Source organism: Thamnophis sirtalis, unplaced genomic scaffold, assembly GCF_051295495.1.
Source record: "Thamnophis sirtalis isolate CommonGarterSnake01/CBP01778 unplaced genomic scaffold, rThaSir2_p1.2 scaffold_7, whole genome shotgun sequence".
NCBI classification, from domain to species: Eukaryota; Metazoa; Chordata; class Lepidosauria; order Squamata; family Natricidae; genus Thamnophis; species Thamnophis sirtalis.
The window spans coordinates 7,482,734-7,501,017 of NW_028261387.1; the positions used below are offsets into that span (position 1 = coordinate 7,482,734).

General features: G+C 44.1%; 1 protein-coding gene across 1 annotated transcript in view; it reads left to right on the forward strand.

The window, feature by feature from the left end:
* The window catches only part of ABCD3 (ATP binding cassette subfamily D member 3), a 62,104-nt gene that overhangs the window by 31,891 nt on the left and 11,929 nt on the right, over positions 1-18,284 (forward strand). Inside the window, exons 11-17 of the mRNA XM_087719279.1 lie at positions 2,640-2,709; positions 4,882-4,979; positions 5,073-5,164; positions 6,480-6,568; positions 6,667-6,739; positions 15,329-15,392; positions 18,160-18,237. Coding sequence (XP_087575405.1) covers positions 2,640-2,709; positions 4,882-4,979; positions 5,073-5,164; positions 6,480-6,568; positions 6,667-6,739; positions 15,329-15,392; positions 18,160-18,237 — 564 coding nt within the window. The remainder of the gene's footprint in view (positions 1-2,639; positions 2,710-4,881; positions 4,980-5,072; positions 5,165-6,479; positions 6,569-6,666; positions 6,740-15,328; positions 15,393-18,159; positions 18,238-18,284) is intronic.

An 18,284-nucleotide genomic window follows, 5' to 3' on the forward strand; every position in this document is an offset into this window, starting at 1 on the left:
AAAATTGCTCCGCATTTTCTATGCCATTTTTAATCTTAACTGTTCTTTTTTCTCTTTGACTACATTACATGCAGTATACACACACACACACACACACACATCAGAGGTGGGTTCCTACCGGTTCACATCAGTTCGGTAGAACCGGTTCGTCAAATCTACCGAACCGGTTAGAAGAGGTTCCACCAGTGGACCCGGAAAGCAGGGCACACCTACAGAAGAGGTTCCAAAAATTTTTGAAACCCAACACACACACACACACACACACACACACACACACACTCACATGGAGAGAGAAAGAGAAAGAAAGGAAGAAAGAAAGAAAGAAAAAAAAGAAAAAAGAAAGAAAAAATGAGAGATGAAAGAAAAAAAGGAAAAAGGGACAGAGAGACAAAAGGAAGGAAAGAGAGAGAGAGAGAGAGAAAACACATGGCCGGCAAGCCACTCCCACCAGGTCACATGGCCGGCAAGCCACTCCCACAAAGGAGGCCACACCCACAGAGTAGGTTTGAAAAATTTTTGAAACCCACCACTGACACAAACATACTTTTTTTTTCCTGGTCCTCATTTTATGCTGCTGTCATTCTAGTGTAAGGATTTTTTCCCTCACCTGTAGCATTTTTAATAGACATTCCACCAAGTATCTTTTCACTGACTTCTCATAACTCCACACATTTTTGTGGTATTTTGTAGCATACATCATTTCATTCTTTTCCAAACAATGTTCTCATTCTTTTTCCTTCTGTCCACTTTCTGTTAATCTAAATGGGAGATTAATATATCTTCTAAAACTTTTTCAAATAGGATTTGGCACCAGTTGAACCAAAATCCTATTTTACTCATGCTATTCTACACAAACTAAGATCTTTAACATAGAGACTACTTTGTAAGCCAATGTGCTATTTATTGCCTGGAAAAATACCAACTGAGAGGCATATGCAGTGAAATTACACAAAATGAACCAAATTTCATAAGATTACTATTCTTGCATGAAATATCATGAGATTTTTAAAAAAATCATTTCTCTAATTTTTATTTTTGGGTACACTCAACAATACACAGTGATTGTCATTGCCTCAAAAGGGTCACGATTCCCTCATCCACGAACATCTGATATAAAGATATATAAATGTGATTAAATTGTGAATAAAAGGGCTATCTTGAAATTATAAACAATTTTTACCATGTACTATAGCAATAAAATTATCCACATCTTTTCTGAAAATTATGGCTTATAAAAAGATGGTACTTTTTAAAAAAATAATGAGCCGAGGTGGCGCAGTGGTTAAATGCAGCACTGCAGGCTACTTTAGCTGACTGCTAGTTCGGCAGTTCGGCTGTTCAAATCTCACCGGCTCAGGGTTGACTCAGCCTTCCATCCTTCCGAGGTGGGTAAAATGAGGACCCGGATTGTTGTTGGGGGCAACATGCTGACTCTGTAAACCGCTTAGAGAGGGCTGAAAGCCCTATGAAGCGGTATATAAGTCTAACTGCTATTGCTATTGCTAAAACACAACAACAAATGAGGTTGCGAAAAATGGCCTGCTACTTAACAAATTTGCAATTCTTGGATAAGTAGTTCGCTCCTGTATATTGTAGAATGCAACATTTTTCCTGTTTTTGTTTCCCAATAAAATAAATACATCCTAAGAAAGACGGAGAGGCGATCTGTTTTTAATCCATAATTTAAGTTCCATGTTTAAAATGTGCGAATCAATACATGGAACATATTTCCATTTATGGTGGACCTGTGAGGAGGCAAATTTTGTTTGGAAAAGGATCAAAAATTGGCTGGAGGCAATAACAGAGGTTAAAATAGAATGGAAACCTGAAGTTTTTTTATTAGGAATTATGCCGGTGAAATACAAAAAAGAAATCCAATATTTAATACTACATGTACTTACAGCGGCAAGGATTGCCTTTGCCCAGAAATGGAAAAACAAATTAACCCCAAATGAAGATGAAATAATAAGAAAGATTATGGACTGTGCCGAAATGGATAAATTAACGAAAGAAATACAGGGAAAGGAAGAATCAGAATTCTACCAGATTTGGGATAAATGGTATAGATGGATGGAGGAAAGAAACAAAAATCAATGAAAGAATATAACAACACTCAAAAATAATAGTTATGAGTAAAATAAGAGGGTTAAGAATGGTGAAATCTAAATGAAATACGATAGAAGGGGAAATAATATAAGGTGAGCGGTATCGATTGATGATTGCTAATATAAAAAAACAGGAAGTTCCTGTTCGCACTGTATTGTATAAATGATGTGTACGTCTAATTTGTGTGTGTGTGTATTTTACATGTTTGTTAATAAAAATCTTTAAAAAAAATGTGTTGACATAACTTTGGAACGAGCTCCCTGTAGAGATCCGCACCCTCTCCACCGTCCAAGCCTTCCGCACAGCCCTGAAGAACTGGCTCGCCCGCCAGGCCTGGGGATAAGGATAGTGTCCCCTCCCGAATGATGAATGTATGTTGCTTACCATTTTAGTATTTGTCTCTATTTTGTTGTCTGTATCCCCCCCCTCCCTAGTTTATGTGAGCCGCCCTGAGTCCCCTCAGGGAAAAGGGCGGCCTACAAATTCCAATAAACTAAACTAAACTAAACTTTTCATTTTTTTTATCGCCCTAGGTAGAGCATCTGCATAATTTCATTCTGTTCCGGTTTACAATGGGCTTCGTAGACACCATTGTTGCTAAATGTAAGTCTTCTTTCCTCCCTCCCTCCCTCCCTCCCTCCCTCCCTCCCTCCCTCCTTTCTTTCTTTCTTTCTTTCTTTCTTTCTTTCTTTCTTTCTTTCTTTCTTTCTTTCTCCCCTGTTATAGAATTTTCACAAAACAGGCATTTTGCCATGTAAAGTTCGATAGGGCCACTATCTTATTTTTCTGACTTTTAAATAGCAGCCTCTCCCTTCTGATTACTGTACCATTTAAGATGTTTCCCTAACCTTGGGCAGAAGGAAAGGGAAAAGTCTTATAGCACAGGGGTTCGTTCACATTTTGTTGATCCCAGATGATTGTTTAAACTGTGAATTAATGCGATCTCCATTACAGTCATTGTCCTTCCCGCTTCCCCTTGCAGAATAAAAAGATTGGAGAGGTGTAATACACATTGAAATCAATGCACTGATGCCGGGAACCATGGTGCACTGCACAAACAGCCCAATCTATTCCCCCATTGGGTGCCTGCTTACCAGTGGTGGGTTTCAAAAATTGTTGGAACCTACTCTGTGGGTGTGGCCTCCTTTGTGGGAGTGGCTTGCCACCCATGTGACCGGATGGGAATGGCTTGCCGCCCATGTGACCGGATATGAAATTATGAATTAGTACTTAGATCGGTCCAAGTAGCTATTCAGAAACTCTGGCATTGAAGCATGCAAGTCTTAAAGCTGTCAAGTTACAAGATCCTTGCCAGTGGTGGGTTTCAAAAAATTTTGGAATCTCTTCTGTAGGTGTGGCCTGCTTTCCGGGTCCACTGGTGGAACCTCTTCTAACTGGTTAGGTAGATTTGACGAACTGGTTCTACCGAATAGGTGCGAACTGGTAGGAACTCACCTCTGCTGCTTACTCTCTTCTAATTCTTTCCTCACCAATCTCTCTGTGAATTGGGAAGAGAAAAAACAAGCTATTTCTGTAGGTAATTTCCCCTGTGCCTTTACCTGTCCTTCTCCAAGAGAAAGACATTACAAGAGAGTAAGCAGTTACACAAAGGAAAACACAATGGGCAGTATGGCATGCTCATATCTGCTTGCACCTGAATATTGCTTTTAATGTGTATTACCCACTGTGTGCCTGCTTAAAGTAGCCCTTTCGTAGTAACTGATTGCTTTACCATAAACTAAAAATTGCAACCCATCTTCCAAGTTACAACTGCCCCACATATGCTCTCACAGTCCCACAATCACATTTCAGACACTTGGCAACTATTTTGCATTTAAGACCAGTTGCAGTGTCCTAGGATCAGGTGGCCACAATTTGTGGCAGTTTTTGCTGGTTTCCAGCAGAATATGGCAAAAAACAAACAAACCCCACCCATTGGATATACTGGATTCGCTTAATCTTTCGGTCCGCTTATTGATAATATGATTTGATTAATGACTATTGTGGCTTACTTTATGATCGTTATAAAATGGTTCTAAAACAGAATCAGGTTACATGGGCACATACTTAACGATCACAATAACTTACGACCAAAATTCTGGGCCCAATTGCCGTCATTAAACAAGGACTCCTATACTGTCTTGCTCTCCAATGAATATAAATACAAATATTAATTCCTTTGTTATAACTGTACTGGGATGAGCATTCCAAAGGACTGGGGAATGGTTAGGAGGCAAACGTAAGCCAAGGTGTGAAACCGATCAGCCGTGTCAGTTTCACTTGTCAATTTCAACCCTGAAATCCAGTTCTGATCAGACGATTTCTCCACTTAATAGCCGTGACTCGCTGGTTCCTAATTGTGGTTGCTAAACATTTATCACGACAAATGCGCGATATCCGTATGCGCGCCGACAAAACCGCGATGTCAAAATCGCGCCCACAAAAGCGTGCCGACAAATGCGCGCCGACAAAATCACGTCATCAACAAACTACATAGTGGGACGTGTATACGTACGTTATAATCCTACCCCTAATTTTGTCGGCGCGCATTTGTGGACGGGATTTTGACGTCACGGTTTTGTTGGCGCAGTTTTGTCGTCGCGCTTATGGCTATTGCGCAATTGTTGGGTCATGCTAAACAAGGACTACCTGTATTAAACTGAAAAGAATAAAACGGTGTTTCATGAAACTGCTGTCCGAATGTTGGATCAATCCACATTTAAAATAACGACATGGAATTAGAAATACTTCCCCCCCCCCTTTCAAATGTTACAGATCTTGCAACCGTAGTTGGCTATCTGGTTGTTAGCCGCCCGTTTCTAGACCTGTCCCATCCTCGTCATCAGAGTAGCAGCCATGCTGAACTTTTGGAGGTGAGTAATATATTTGCTGCAGTAGTTATAATAAATGACACACATATTGCTTGTTGGTTTTTGAGAGAAAAACCTGTATTTCATTGTTTTAAGGATTACTACCAAAGTGGAAGAATGCTACTGAGAATGTCTCAAGCCCTTGGCAGAATAGTCCTAGCGGGTCGTGAGATGACTCGATTGGCTGGGTAAGTGTCAAGTACGAGCAACTAAAGCCGTAAATAGTTGAAGTAAACAATTTTATTGACTTCTACCTGTGTTATAAGAATCTGCCCAGACTGGTCAGCTTCCTCAGGAACGGCCAGATAAGACTGTTGAGGGAGATCAAGCTTGGCTGTGCAAGAATTCTAAGCTAGACCCTCGCTTGACTCCTGCTCCTTGCCTGGCCAGTAGTTTCCCAACAGTAACCTTGACCAATAGCAATAGCAATAGCAGTAGCAGTTAGACGTATATACCGCTTCATAGGGCTTTCAGCCCTCTCTAAGCGGTTTACAGAGTCAGCATATCGCCCCCAACAACAATCCGGGTCCTCATTTTACCCACCTCGGAAGGATGGACGGCTGAGTCAACCCTGAGCCGGTGAGATTTGAACAGCCGAACTGCAGAACTGCAGTCAGCTGAAGTAGCCTGCAGTGCTGCATTTAACCACTGCGCCACTTCGTGCAATCCCATTTTCATTCATAAAATAAATGTATTTTATCCTCCTTGTTAGCCCCAAATCCGTATTAATTTCTAATTATGAGATAACTAAGATCAATTTGATTGTTTTTAGGGAGGGAGGGAGGTTTGACGAGGGGTGTTAAATTTTAATGTAATATGATTGCACATGTATACTGTCTTCTCTTATTTTTTATTTAAAACTAGGATATGTTAAGTATATTGTTATGGAAGTATAAATACCATCAACATAGATTGGAGTTTGCTCAGAAGCGGAAATACACCAATGAGAGGAAGAGTGGGAAACAGAAGGGAGAAGAAAGATGGGAAGAGAAGGATAGGAGAGAGGGTAAGGGGGGAAGATGAGGAGGATAAGGAGGAGTGGAATGTAGAGAGAGGAGAAGGAGAAAGGAAGGGGAAGTAGAGTAGGAAAGGATGCTGGAGGGAAGAAAGGAGGTAGGAGAGAGGTAGAAGAAAGAGGTGTATGGAGAGCAGAAGAGCTAATAATGAGTTTTTATATTTTCGGGTGTTGATGACAAGAGGAACTGATGTAATTGCTATTTAATACAATAGGATACTGGCTATGTAATAGCATACATGTGATTGTATGTTATGAAAATGAAAATAAAAAAGTATATTTGAAATATAAAAAAGGAAGTATTTTAACAAAGCTTGGACCATCGTTTATGGAAAAAGAAATCTTTCTAAATGTTTATAATATGCACTCGTGATATGTATTATTTTGTTTTCCATTTTAAACTTGTCGATTTCACCTATTTTTGATGAACGTTCAGTTTTGAAGAAAATTCTTGAAGTCCGTCAGTTTAATAGATTTATAACCTTTAGCTTCACAGCTCGAATTACAGAATTAATGCAAGTTCTGAAGGAGCTAAACAAAGGGAAATACCAACGAACCATGTTAACACAAGACAAAGGTAACTATGGTGCCCTGAAGTTGATTAAGGAATTAATACAAAAACACATAATAACTTTACTATTAATTACTTACTGTTTTTAAATTTTTAAATTTAAGATTTAGACCTGAAGCAAGCCACTCCGTTGATTCCTGGTTCAGGACGAATTGTCATAACAGATAACATTATCAAGTAGGTAAAATCCCTCACTTTTTATTAAGACGTCCTATTAACCTTTTTCATTTTTACCTACCTATCCGTGCTGTCTAGATTTTATTTTTAATTTTTAGCATTTGTGGTAGATCTCTGCACACACCTTTTACCCTGAAGAGTAAACTGTACAAGAAGCAGCTGTGAGACCATGTCTACAATTGCTTCCTGGCAATGCCATTTTTTTCACCCTTCCCCACCCCCAATTGTGGTCTTCTGAATGCAGAAAATCATGTAGGCTTCTGTATGGACATGCTTCCACAGATCTTGTAGGCCTCTGTATGGACATGCTTCCCCAGATCTTGGAGCTATTGTCATCTGCATGGGATTCAATGAATGAAGTTGAAAAGCAAATCGTATTACATTTGAAATGTGTAATGAATGAGTAGCAATTATAGCAATTAGACTTATATACCGCTTCATAGGGCTTTCAGCCCTCTCTAAGCGGTTTACAGAGTCAGCATATTGCCCCCAACAACAATCCGGGTCCTCACAAGCCACTACATATTCAGTTGGCAGGGTTATCTAGGGATCTGACTTGATTGATTTAAGACAACTGTTTTACATTGATCAGTGTTTTACTCCAACTGTCAACAACTATGGCCATCTCTTGGATCTACAAGAAGCTTTGTGGGAGAGAGTTGCAGTGAAGTAAACATATAAAATAGGCTTTATTAAACCACAGTCAAAAAGTTATTGAACAGTTGCTGTTCATACATACCCAAGCTTTCGAAAGGAAACAGTCAACATCAACACAATTCCACCTTTAGTTCTCTTTTATGTACAAAGAGCTGTGATGGCAATTGGAACTGGAATTTCCACCGCTAAACAATGTGATTATAAAGCTCGACGCTATGCGACTGCATTGCTTGGCGATAGCAATCCTGGCAGCGCCGATTGCAATTGTGAACCGAATTCCACCCATCGTTAGCTGAGGATGCATTCCAATGCAAATCACTCCTGGCTTGGTAGCAAGCAGCCCAGGAACTGCACAACCTAGGGCCATGATGGTGTGGCAGGCCAAAGTGGCGCGCAAAGCCATGTCACCCAGCACGCGCAGCCTTGCCTGTTTGTCTTCTGGGTATCTGGCGCCCTTGTGTCTGCGATAATCGGCTGTCCTTCATGCACGCGGCAGTGGCAAAAACGTGTGTGTGCATGCACACTGGCCAACTGATCGTCGGGTGTGCATGCACGCTAGAAACCGGAAGTTCAGCTTTTTCGGAGTGTGACCCCAATAAGCGCGTGTACGCACGACATTTCCGTGCGACTTTTTTGGCACTCGGTACTAAAAAAAGGTTCAGCATCACTGGCGTAGGGGGCTGCTTGCCACCTTGCAACTCAGGAGCTTCATGGCTTGCCACAGCTCTGGATGTGAAGAGCCGAGGTGGCGCAGTGGTTAGGGTGCAGTACTCCAGGCCACTTCAGCTGACTGTTATCTGCAATTCAGCGGTTCAAATCTCACCGGCTCAAGGTTGACTCAGCCTTCCATCCTTCCGAGGTGGGTGAAATGAGGACCCAGACTGTGGGGGCAATTTGCTGACTCAATTTGCTAAAAATCTGTAAACCGCTTAGAGAGGGCTGAAAGCCCTATGAAGCGGTATATAAGTCTAATAAATAAATAAAATAAATAAATAAATCTGCAAGGAGTCCTGTGCCCTAGCACTAAGCTGCAGTTACCCCAGGAAGCTTCAACCATCACAATGGGAAGCCCCAGTCATCTCAAGAAGTTGTAACTGTCCCAACATCAACTGCCCTTGTGCTCTGGCCTCTGAAGCCCCTCCCGTCCTGCGTTCCACTGCCCCAGCTAAATTTTGCTGTCTTCTTAGCAATAGCAATAGCAGTTAGACTTATATACCGCTTCAGCATATCGCCCCCACAGTCTGGGTCCTCATTTCACCCACCTTGGAAGGATGGAAGGCTGAGTCAACCTTGAGCCGGTGAGATTAGAACCGCTGAACTGCAGATAACAGTCAGCTGAAGCGGCCTGCAGTCCTGCACCCTAACCACTGCGCCACCTCGGCTCCTCCTTCTTGTTCCCACTGCTGACAAGGTGTAATGAGTTATGTGGGAAAGAGCTTGGGAGACAGAGGCTGCCTATACCCACATCTACAGAACAAGAGGCTTAGAAGGAACCCTTCCTAAATTGTGGCACAGATGGGAAAGATAGGCAGGGAAAATTGAAGCACCGCTGTGATTGTAAGTGCAGATGGGCTGCCAAGCGCCTGGATTTTGATCACTTGGCTTCAGAAGTGCCACAACAGCCGTAGCTTCAGGAACCAAGTGTATCATTCACCTGTAACTTTGAGCCATCCCTGAAAAAAATGGTTGTAACTTAAGGAAGACCCATATCGTTTCTGAAAAGTAATAGCATCTACAAATATTAAGAAAAAGGGACGGAGGTTAATGCTTGTGAAACATAACAGTATTTATGTTTTCAACTCTGTAGATTTTCATATATTTTCCCGTTTTCGACTTCAAAAATTTTGAAGTGGACATTTTGTTATTTGCTTATTCTCCTGTGTGCTGCTCCGGGAATCCAATCATGGGTTAACTTAGCCTTCTAGCCTTGAGACTGAGTATGCAAATATCAAAGTTACGCCTCCTCTGACTGGACTTCCGCTTCCTCTCCAGTCCTTATTACTCAGTCAAGCCTACGAGACTTATTTTCAACGCTCTCTTGATTAATTGCTAATATTTCTACATTAAGGATGAAATTACTTGGTTTTTCACTGTGGATTTCTTGCTGGATTGGAGGTAAAGCGGCAGATTGCTGTCAGCAGATTCCTCCCTCGCTATTTCCCTTAAGGGATATCGGATCGCTGCAGCTGGAGTGGGGCTTCTCCGCCTGCCCTCCCTTATCATCAGCGCGCAAGGAAGCTGAGTCTCCCAGCGCTGCCACCCCTGCCGGATAGCACCCGCCCGCGGGCGCGGTCAGATCCGAGGCTTTGGCTTGTCGGAGCGGGTCTTCCCCCCCTTCCCCGCCTCCCTCCTTTGTGCCCTCGCTGGAGCGGCTGCCGGAGGATTACACGGATCGGCTGTTGGGAATTTCCCTTGCGGTTCCTTTGAATTTCGCGCCTTTGAAGCCGGTGACCTTATTTGGAAGCGCTTTTCACGCATGCGCTCTAACGCCTGGGATGAGAAGGCAGATTTGGTTCGCGCGCTTGAGTCTGCGCACTGCTTCCGCCCCTCCCTTTTCCCTCACTCGAGTTTGCTGACTCAGGGAGGAGGTCGCTTCTCTTAGTCTCTGCTTCCACGTGGCGTTCTTGGCGAAGTGCTTTCAATTGCATTCCTTTGTCTCGCTGATTGAGCTCTTTCAAACTCATATCATGGCTGATCAATTGCAAGGTACTGTCCGGCCAGTTTCTGAGCCCCGTTCCCCTGGCGAGGGAGGGGCCAGCCCTGGGCCCAGCAGGGCCGCGACCAGGGCCTCTACTAGTAGGCCTCGAGCCTCATCTACTGTTCGGGATAAGTCGCACAAGCGCAAGGACAAGGCCAAAGTTCCCCCCAAGGCATCTGGGGCTCCCATTTCTTCCCCTCCGGTTTTGGTTCAGCAGCCTGTGTCTCCGGTGAGGGTTGTTGAGCAGGGTTGGTCTCCTGATATTCAGCTTCCCCAGGGCCCTATTCCCGAGGTAGGGGCTTTCGGGCCTCGTTCTCCCCCAATTATTTCGGAGGCTAGTGGGGCTTCTCTTCGTTCACCTCCACGCGCTGGGCCCTCTGCCACGTTCACCCCCACAGCTGCAGGCCTCAGGCCTCTGGAGGGCCAGGATTTGGGCCTTTCTGCTGAATTCTACAGCATGATCTCAGAGGCTATTTCCAGAGGGGTGGATGCGGAATTAGCGCGTAGATCCCAGGTCTCCAGGCCTACTCTGGCCTACTCAGGCCTGGCTCCCCAAGCAGTACAAGGGGATTCTTCCATTCTGCAAACTGATCCTCCTTCCCCTTTACACTCTGTGTTTAGCGCACAATCTCCCTTAGTGGAAGAAGGTGAAATCCAGGATAGGGAACTCTCTGGTGACGAGGGCCTTCCTGTGGACCAGCCTCCGCCCCCTGGGCTTTTCAGGCACGCTCTTTTCAAATCCCTGCTATATAAGGCCAAGACTACCACCCACATGGGGGAGGCAATTTCTGCAGAAAGTGCTGCTGTGGGCCTGGATGCCACCGAGCGGCTCTTTGCTGAGCAGGTGGCTCTGCAGGATTTTATCCCATCTCCCAAGCTTTTTCTTGATTTGATCCAAAAGCAGTGGGATGAGCCGACCGCGGTTAAAGCCCCTGGGTCTGGTGATAGGAAGCTTTTCACATCTTCCCCAGAGTTGGAGGCCCTCCTGCAGTTTCCCACAGTGGATGCTCCCATAGCGGCTCTTGCTTCACCGGCATTAATTCCTTCTGAAATTTCGGAAGGATTGAAGGCCGAGGACCGCAAGGCCGAATCGGTCCTTCGCAAGACTCATCAGGCAGCAGCGTGGGCCTTGCGATCAGCCACTGCAGCTTCCTTCTTTAATAGGACTTCTTTAGTTTGGCTGAGACAGCTACAGGAAAGGCTGGATCCGGAGGAACTGCGCCTCCATCAGGATGTCACCAAACTGATAGCGGCCCTAGAGTTTTCTGCTGATGCCACCCTTAGCGCGGCGAAGTTTGCTTCCCGAGCCGTGGCTTCCAATGTGGCCTCTCGCCGTTTGCTCTGGCTCCGCCACTGGCAAGCTGATATCAAATCCAAGTGGCGTCTAGCATCCACGCCCTTTAAGGGCGGGGCCTTGTTTGGTTCAGTGCTGGATCCAATTCTCATTGAGACTCGGGACAGACGTAGGGTGCTTCCCTCCACAAGTGCCCGGGTGGCCAGAAGGCCACAGCCTTATGGTAGACGACAGCCCTTTCGGTCTGGGGACTCGGGGTTTACCTCTGCCCCCTATGTCCCCAACTATACCAGGGGGTTCTCCCAGGCACAGGACCGTGGCCAGGACCGAGCCGGGGCCAGAGACAGGGGGCGCCAGCAGAGTCAGGCGCAGAGTAGACGGTCATTCCGAGGAGCGGGCAACCGATCCTTTCGCAGATACCGCTGACTCGCAGGAGGTAGGGCCCATAGGAGGACGTCTCTTGGCCTTCGCCCACCGGTGGGCGGAGCTCACGTCAGACGCCTGGGCCCTTCAAGTAGTGAGTTTGGGTCTCACGCTAGAATTTCTATCCATCCCCCCGAGGAGGTTCATCAGGTGCCCTGTGCCCAGGTGCCCGTCAAAGCGGCGCCTTATGGACACCGAGATATCTCATCTTCTCACCATCAGGGCCATAGAGCAAGTTCCCAAAGGGCAGGGAGGCCTAGGGTTTTATTCCATCTTGTTCCTAGTACCAAAGAACTCCGGGGGATGGAGGGCAATCCTAGATTTGAAACAGCTCAATCAGTATATCAAATACCAAAAATTCAAAATGCACTCTCTAAAGAGCATATTGGCTTCCATCCGCCAAGGCGACATGATGACTTCCATAGACATCAAAGAAGCGTACCTCCATGTGCCCATTCATCCGGCACATCGGAAGTTCCTGAGGTTTCACTTCAACGGCCGTCATTATCAATACCGGGCCTTGCCATTCGGCCTCTCCTCGGCCCCGCGCACGTTCACCAAGCTTCTGGCAGTATTGGCAGCCTCCCTTCGCTCAATTCCAATACGCATCAATTGTTATTTGGACGACGTGTTGGTGCTGTCGTCCTCTCGAGATCAGGCCCTCCGAGACCTACAGGTCACGATGGACGCATTGCGGGACCATGGCTTTGTCCTCAATCTGCCCAAGAGCCACCTGCGCCCAACCACGTCCCTCCTTCATCTGGGAACCACCATCAACTCGATGTCGTGCGAGGTTTTCCTGTCCCCGGAAAGGAGGCAGAGCATATACCGCCTAGCGCATCATGCGCTATCCCATCGGCGAGTACCGCTGCTGTCGCTTTCCAAACTGCTAGGGAAGATGATCTCCTGCATCAGCGTGGTGCCCTGGGCCAGGTTCCATGCGCGTCCTCTCCAGTGGTTCCTGCTGCCCTTCCAAAGAGCGCATACCAGTCATTCCCACATCAAGGTGCAGCTCCCGGGCAAGGCCAGGCGGTCCCTGCATTGGTGGATGTCGTCCAGGCTCCTCAGGGGATCTCCATTCAAGGAGCCGGACCGCGTTCAAGTTACAACGGACGCCAGCTTATTCGGATGGGGGGCCCATGCCCTGGACAAAGTGGCCCAAGGTCGATGGTCGGATCAGGAGCTGGCGAACAGCATAAACTGGCTGGAGTTGCGGGCCATCCGTCTGGCTCTCCTGGAATTTCGGGACATTGTATCTCATCACCATGTGTTAATCCTGACCGACAATGTGGCCTCCAAGGCTCACATCAACCGCCAAGGGGGAACGCAGTCCAGAGCTCTGATGCTGGAAGCGGAAAGGTTGTTCCATTGGGCGGAGCCCAGACTCTCATCGATTCGGGCGGAGCACATCTCGGGCGAAGCCAACACTCAGGCGGACTGGCTGAGCAGAGCGACTGTGGATCAGGGGGAGTGGCAGCTCCACCCCATTCTCTTCCAGGAGCTCTCTCACCGCTTCGGCCTGCCCGAGGTGGATCTGTTCGCTCACCCGCGCAACGCACAACTTCCCCGGTTTTACTCCCGATACCAGGCTCCGGGGGCGGAGGGAGTAGACGCTCTACGCAGCCGTTGGCCGGCCGGCCTTCTCTATGCCTTTCCTCCTCTCCCGATCCTTCCGTCGGTCATTCAGAAGATATTGACAGAACAGGCGGAAGTGCTGCTGGTCGCTCCAATGTGGCCCAGACGTCCCTGGTACGCAGACCTCGTCCATCTGTCCGTTTCGCGTCCTTGGAGGATCCCGGACGACAAGATTCAGCTCCACCAAGGGGCTCTCCGGCACCCGGGCCCTCAGCTGTTGCAGTTAGCCGTGTGGCACGTGAGCGGGAGATGCTAGCGGCCCTCCACTATTCAGACGAAGTCATCTCTACAATTCAGGCGGCCCGTCGCCCGTCGACTACCCGTATTTACGAAGCTACCTGGCAGGCCTTCTGCCGCTGGTGCCGACGCACCGGGGTCGATCCCATCAAGGCCTCGGTGCCCCAGGTTCTGGATTTCTTGCAGTCCGGCCTCAACAAGGGGTTGGCACCAAACACACTTCGCCGTCAGGTCACAGCCCTGTCAACGGTGGTCGGGGGTGGCCAAGGCCGCTCCTTATCCCAGCACTTGCGAGTTCGAACCTTCCTTAAGGGTGCTTCCAACTTACGACCGCCGACGGTACATCGTTATCCCACGTGGGATTTGACCTTGGTTCTCAGGGCCCTTACAGCTGCCCCCTTTGAGCCTCTACACTCCATCAGCCTCCGCTTGCTGACACTCAAGACGGCTTTCCTGGTGGCCATAACATCGGCCAGGAGGGTGTCGGAGCTAGCAGCCCTTTCGGTTCGTGCGGATCTTTGCATCTTCCACCCGAACAAGGTAGTGCTTCGTTTGGATCCGACCTTTCTTCCAAAGATAAATTCATTGTTTCACAGAACTCAAGAACTTGTCCTGCCGGACTTTGTCCTCACCCGTCTCATCCGCGGGAACGTCAGTGGCACCATCTGGATGTGCGCAGGGCTCTTCGTCGCTATGTGAAGCGCACGGCGTCGTTCCGAAGATCGGAGGCCCTGTTCGTCTCCTTCCAGCCATCTTCAATGGGACAGAAGGTGTCCTCCCACACCATCGGCCGATGGTTGAAAGCTTGCATTGCGTTGGCGTATGACACCCACTCCAGACCGGTTCCAAGGCGAATCACTCCTCATTCCACCAGGAGTGCGGCCACCACAGCGGCCTGGGCGACGCAAGCGTCCGTGGAAGAGATTTGCAGGGCGGCCACTTGGGCATCCCCCTCGCCTTTTATTCGCCACTACAAGATTGATGTCTTCGCCTCGGCCGAGGCGTCCTTTGGGCGGAGAGTGTTGCAAAGGGTCCTTCCGTCTGCGGAGGAGCCTGACCAGCCTAGCTCCCGCCCGGGGAGTTCATTGCTTTGATATATCCCATGATTGGATTCCCGGAGCAGCACACAGGAGAATGACCGTTGTCTTACCTGAACGGTCCTTCTATGGGTGCTGCGAAGGGAATCCAAACCCGCCCGCGGCTTCGGCTGGTCAGGGCTCCATGTGACTGTGACTAGTTACTGACTGGACTTGACTCCGTTGTGCCGGATGACTTGCGGCTTGTTGAGGATTGACATAATGCTTCTTCGGTGGACTTCGTAATAAGAACTGGAGAGGAAGCGGAAGTCCAGTCAGAGGAGGCGTAACTTTGATATTTGCATACTCAGTCTCAAGGCTAGAAGGCTAAGTTAACCCATGATTGGATTCCCTTCGCAGCACCCATAGAAGGACCGTTCAGGTAAGACAACGGTCATTTTGTGGGCGTGGCTATGTTGCAAGGACCTTGAAAATGTTAACCCTCTTGTTTAACAGTAATTCACTAGTAAATTGAGTTGACAGTTTACTAATTAGTTTATTAATTGTCCCTTTTTTGCAATGGTAATATTTTTTAATAATTAATGGTGGTATGTCTATTTTCCTTGAAGATTTGATCACGTTCCATTGGCAACACCAAATGGCGATTTGCTGATTAAAGATCTCAACTTTGAGGTACCTTGTAACATTCACGATTTCATCTGGAAATAATTTGCTGAATAAGAATATAAAATGTGTTTTGTTCCACTTCCCATCCCAAAGCATTGTCTTTGGAAGATTATTTCAGAACAAAGTGATCTCTGATAGTGAGGGAGATTGCCTTCAAAGTGAAAAACTATCCAAAATTAGTGGAGGTATTATATTATATTGGAGGTATCATATTAATTATATTTATTATATTATATTATATTATATTATATTATATTATATTATATTATATTATATTATATTATATTATATTATATTATATTATATTATATTATATTATATTATATTATATTATATTATATTATATTATATTATATTATATTATATTATATTATATTATATTATATTATATTATAATATTATATTATATTATATTATATTATATTATATTATATTATATATTTTATATTATATTATATTTATTATATTATATTATATTTATTATATTTATTTATTATATTGGAGGTATTGTATTATATTATATATATTATATTATATTATATTATATTATATTATATTTATTATATTATATTATATTATATTATATTATATTATATTATAATATTATATTATATTATATTATATTATATTATATTATATTATATTATATTATATTATATTATATTATATTATATTATATTATATTATATTATATTATATTTATTATATTATATTATATTATATTATATTATATTATATTATATTATATTATATTATATTATATTATATTATATTATATTATATTATATTATATTTATTATATTATATTATATTATATTATATTATATTATATTATATTATATTATATTATATTATATTATATTATATTATATTATATTATATTATATTATATTATATTATATTATATTATATTATATTATATTATATTATATTATATTATATTGGAGGTATTATATTATTCAGTGAAATCTACCTAATTTTGAGGAGTTTCTCCTTCTCAGTATAGGGCCCTTTCACAGACAAGAATGTTTTCTAAATTTGGGGGAAAGTCCCAAGAGGCAGGAAAAGGAAAGATTTCTATATGGGAAACTTTTAAGAGGGGAGCTAACCCACATAGATTCTAAGTAGTTTTCCCATCCTCTGTATGCATAATACTAAATATTTGCATAAATCTCTTCCTGGTGATAATCATGCTATACACATGGAAACCAGGAGAAATTTGACAAACTGATTGCTATTCTCCATGGGCCTAGTCAACACTAATATAGGAATTTGAAAAAAACACAGGTTTTTTTTCATTAGGTAGTCATAATATAAACCAGAATATCCATTCCATAACATTTTTTGTGTAGCTCCAAGATTGCCTCACAAGGGTTTCAAGCAACCTGTTTTGTCCAATCCAGATCCTTATAATTTCCAGACAAAAAAAAGGACCTCCATAGTTGATGGAGCCCAGTTCAGACTTGGGTGGCAGCATAAAACTTTGTATCATCAGCACCCCAAGTCACTTCAGAATTTCTCCCAGTGGCTTCATATAAATGATAAAGAGTAGGGGAGAGAGAGGACCAATTTCTGTGGCATTCCACAAGTAAGTAGCCAGGGGGATGATCTTTAAGATAGACCAGATCAGAAAAATAACACCAGAACCATACTTGATTGAGACACGCTACAATAGCAGAAACTTTCATTTTATTTTCATAAAACAATCTAGTTCAAATTATTTTTAAAATGTGTCAATTTAACTGAACGTTTTAGTACTTTAAAAAAGCAGGTCCGTCCCATAGTGAACCGAAAATTTGCATGTAGGTTTTTAACTTCCTTCTACCAAATTTTATAAACACTTCCAAGGTTTGAATACTTTTGAGTGCTTGTGTTTCGAAGGAGTATCTAGAAAATACTTGCTAAATCAAATATATGTTCCCAAGTTAATGAAGCGAATCTCATGCATTGTGAAGGCAATTCATATACCGTAGCTTTTAGCATTTGAGAAACTTTAAACATACATATTCTGTCTTTTTTTTTTAGCGTGTAAATATGTTTTATTTTCATTTTCATTTCATACAGTCATATATACTGTGCATAACCGGGGCCATATAACATTGAACAATAAACACAGCCATTCTTGTCAACAATACCCCCCAAAACACAAACCCAATATACCACTTCAACCCTCCATACACCCTTTCTTTCACCCCCCTCCAACTTTCCTTTCTTCCCTCCAACATTCCCCTCTACCCTACTTCCCCTCCCCCTCTATCACTCCTCTCTCCCAATACACTCCCTCCCTTCCATCTCACCCTCCCTCCAATCCTCTCTCCCACCCTCTCTACACCTCTTTCTTCTTTCCCTCTGCTCCTCCCTTCGGTGTATTTCTACTATCTATCAATATATTCAGCTTCCTATTTTTACACTAGAATTAAAAAAGCAACAGTATACAAGTGCAATCATGTTACTTTAAAATCTAGCACATACTATATTTCCCCCCTCCCCCCCTCCCCCCTAGGACTCCCCCTCCCTTCCTCCCCCCCCGACTTCCCAGAGCCCGTACACGGTATAGCTTTTTTATCAAACACAGTGCAAAATATATTAAAACCAAGGAAATTTTTAAAAAAGGAAAAAAAAGTCAATAAGATCTCTGCGTTGAACTCAGCTCCTTGCCGTTACACAAACTTTAAGCAGTTTACATTATTCCTAATCTTAGTTGTTTGATTACCTGCAGGATTTCCCCAGAGGTTATTGGTTGGTTCATATTCTGTCTTGATTTATATTCCAGGTGCAATCTGGGGCAAATGTCCTTATTTGTGGGCCAAATGGATGTGGAAAAAGTTCTCTCTTCCGGGTCCTTGGTGAAGTAAGTAAAAAAGTAAACTTGATTTGAAGGGCAAAAAAAAATGACGT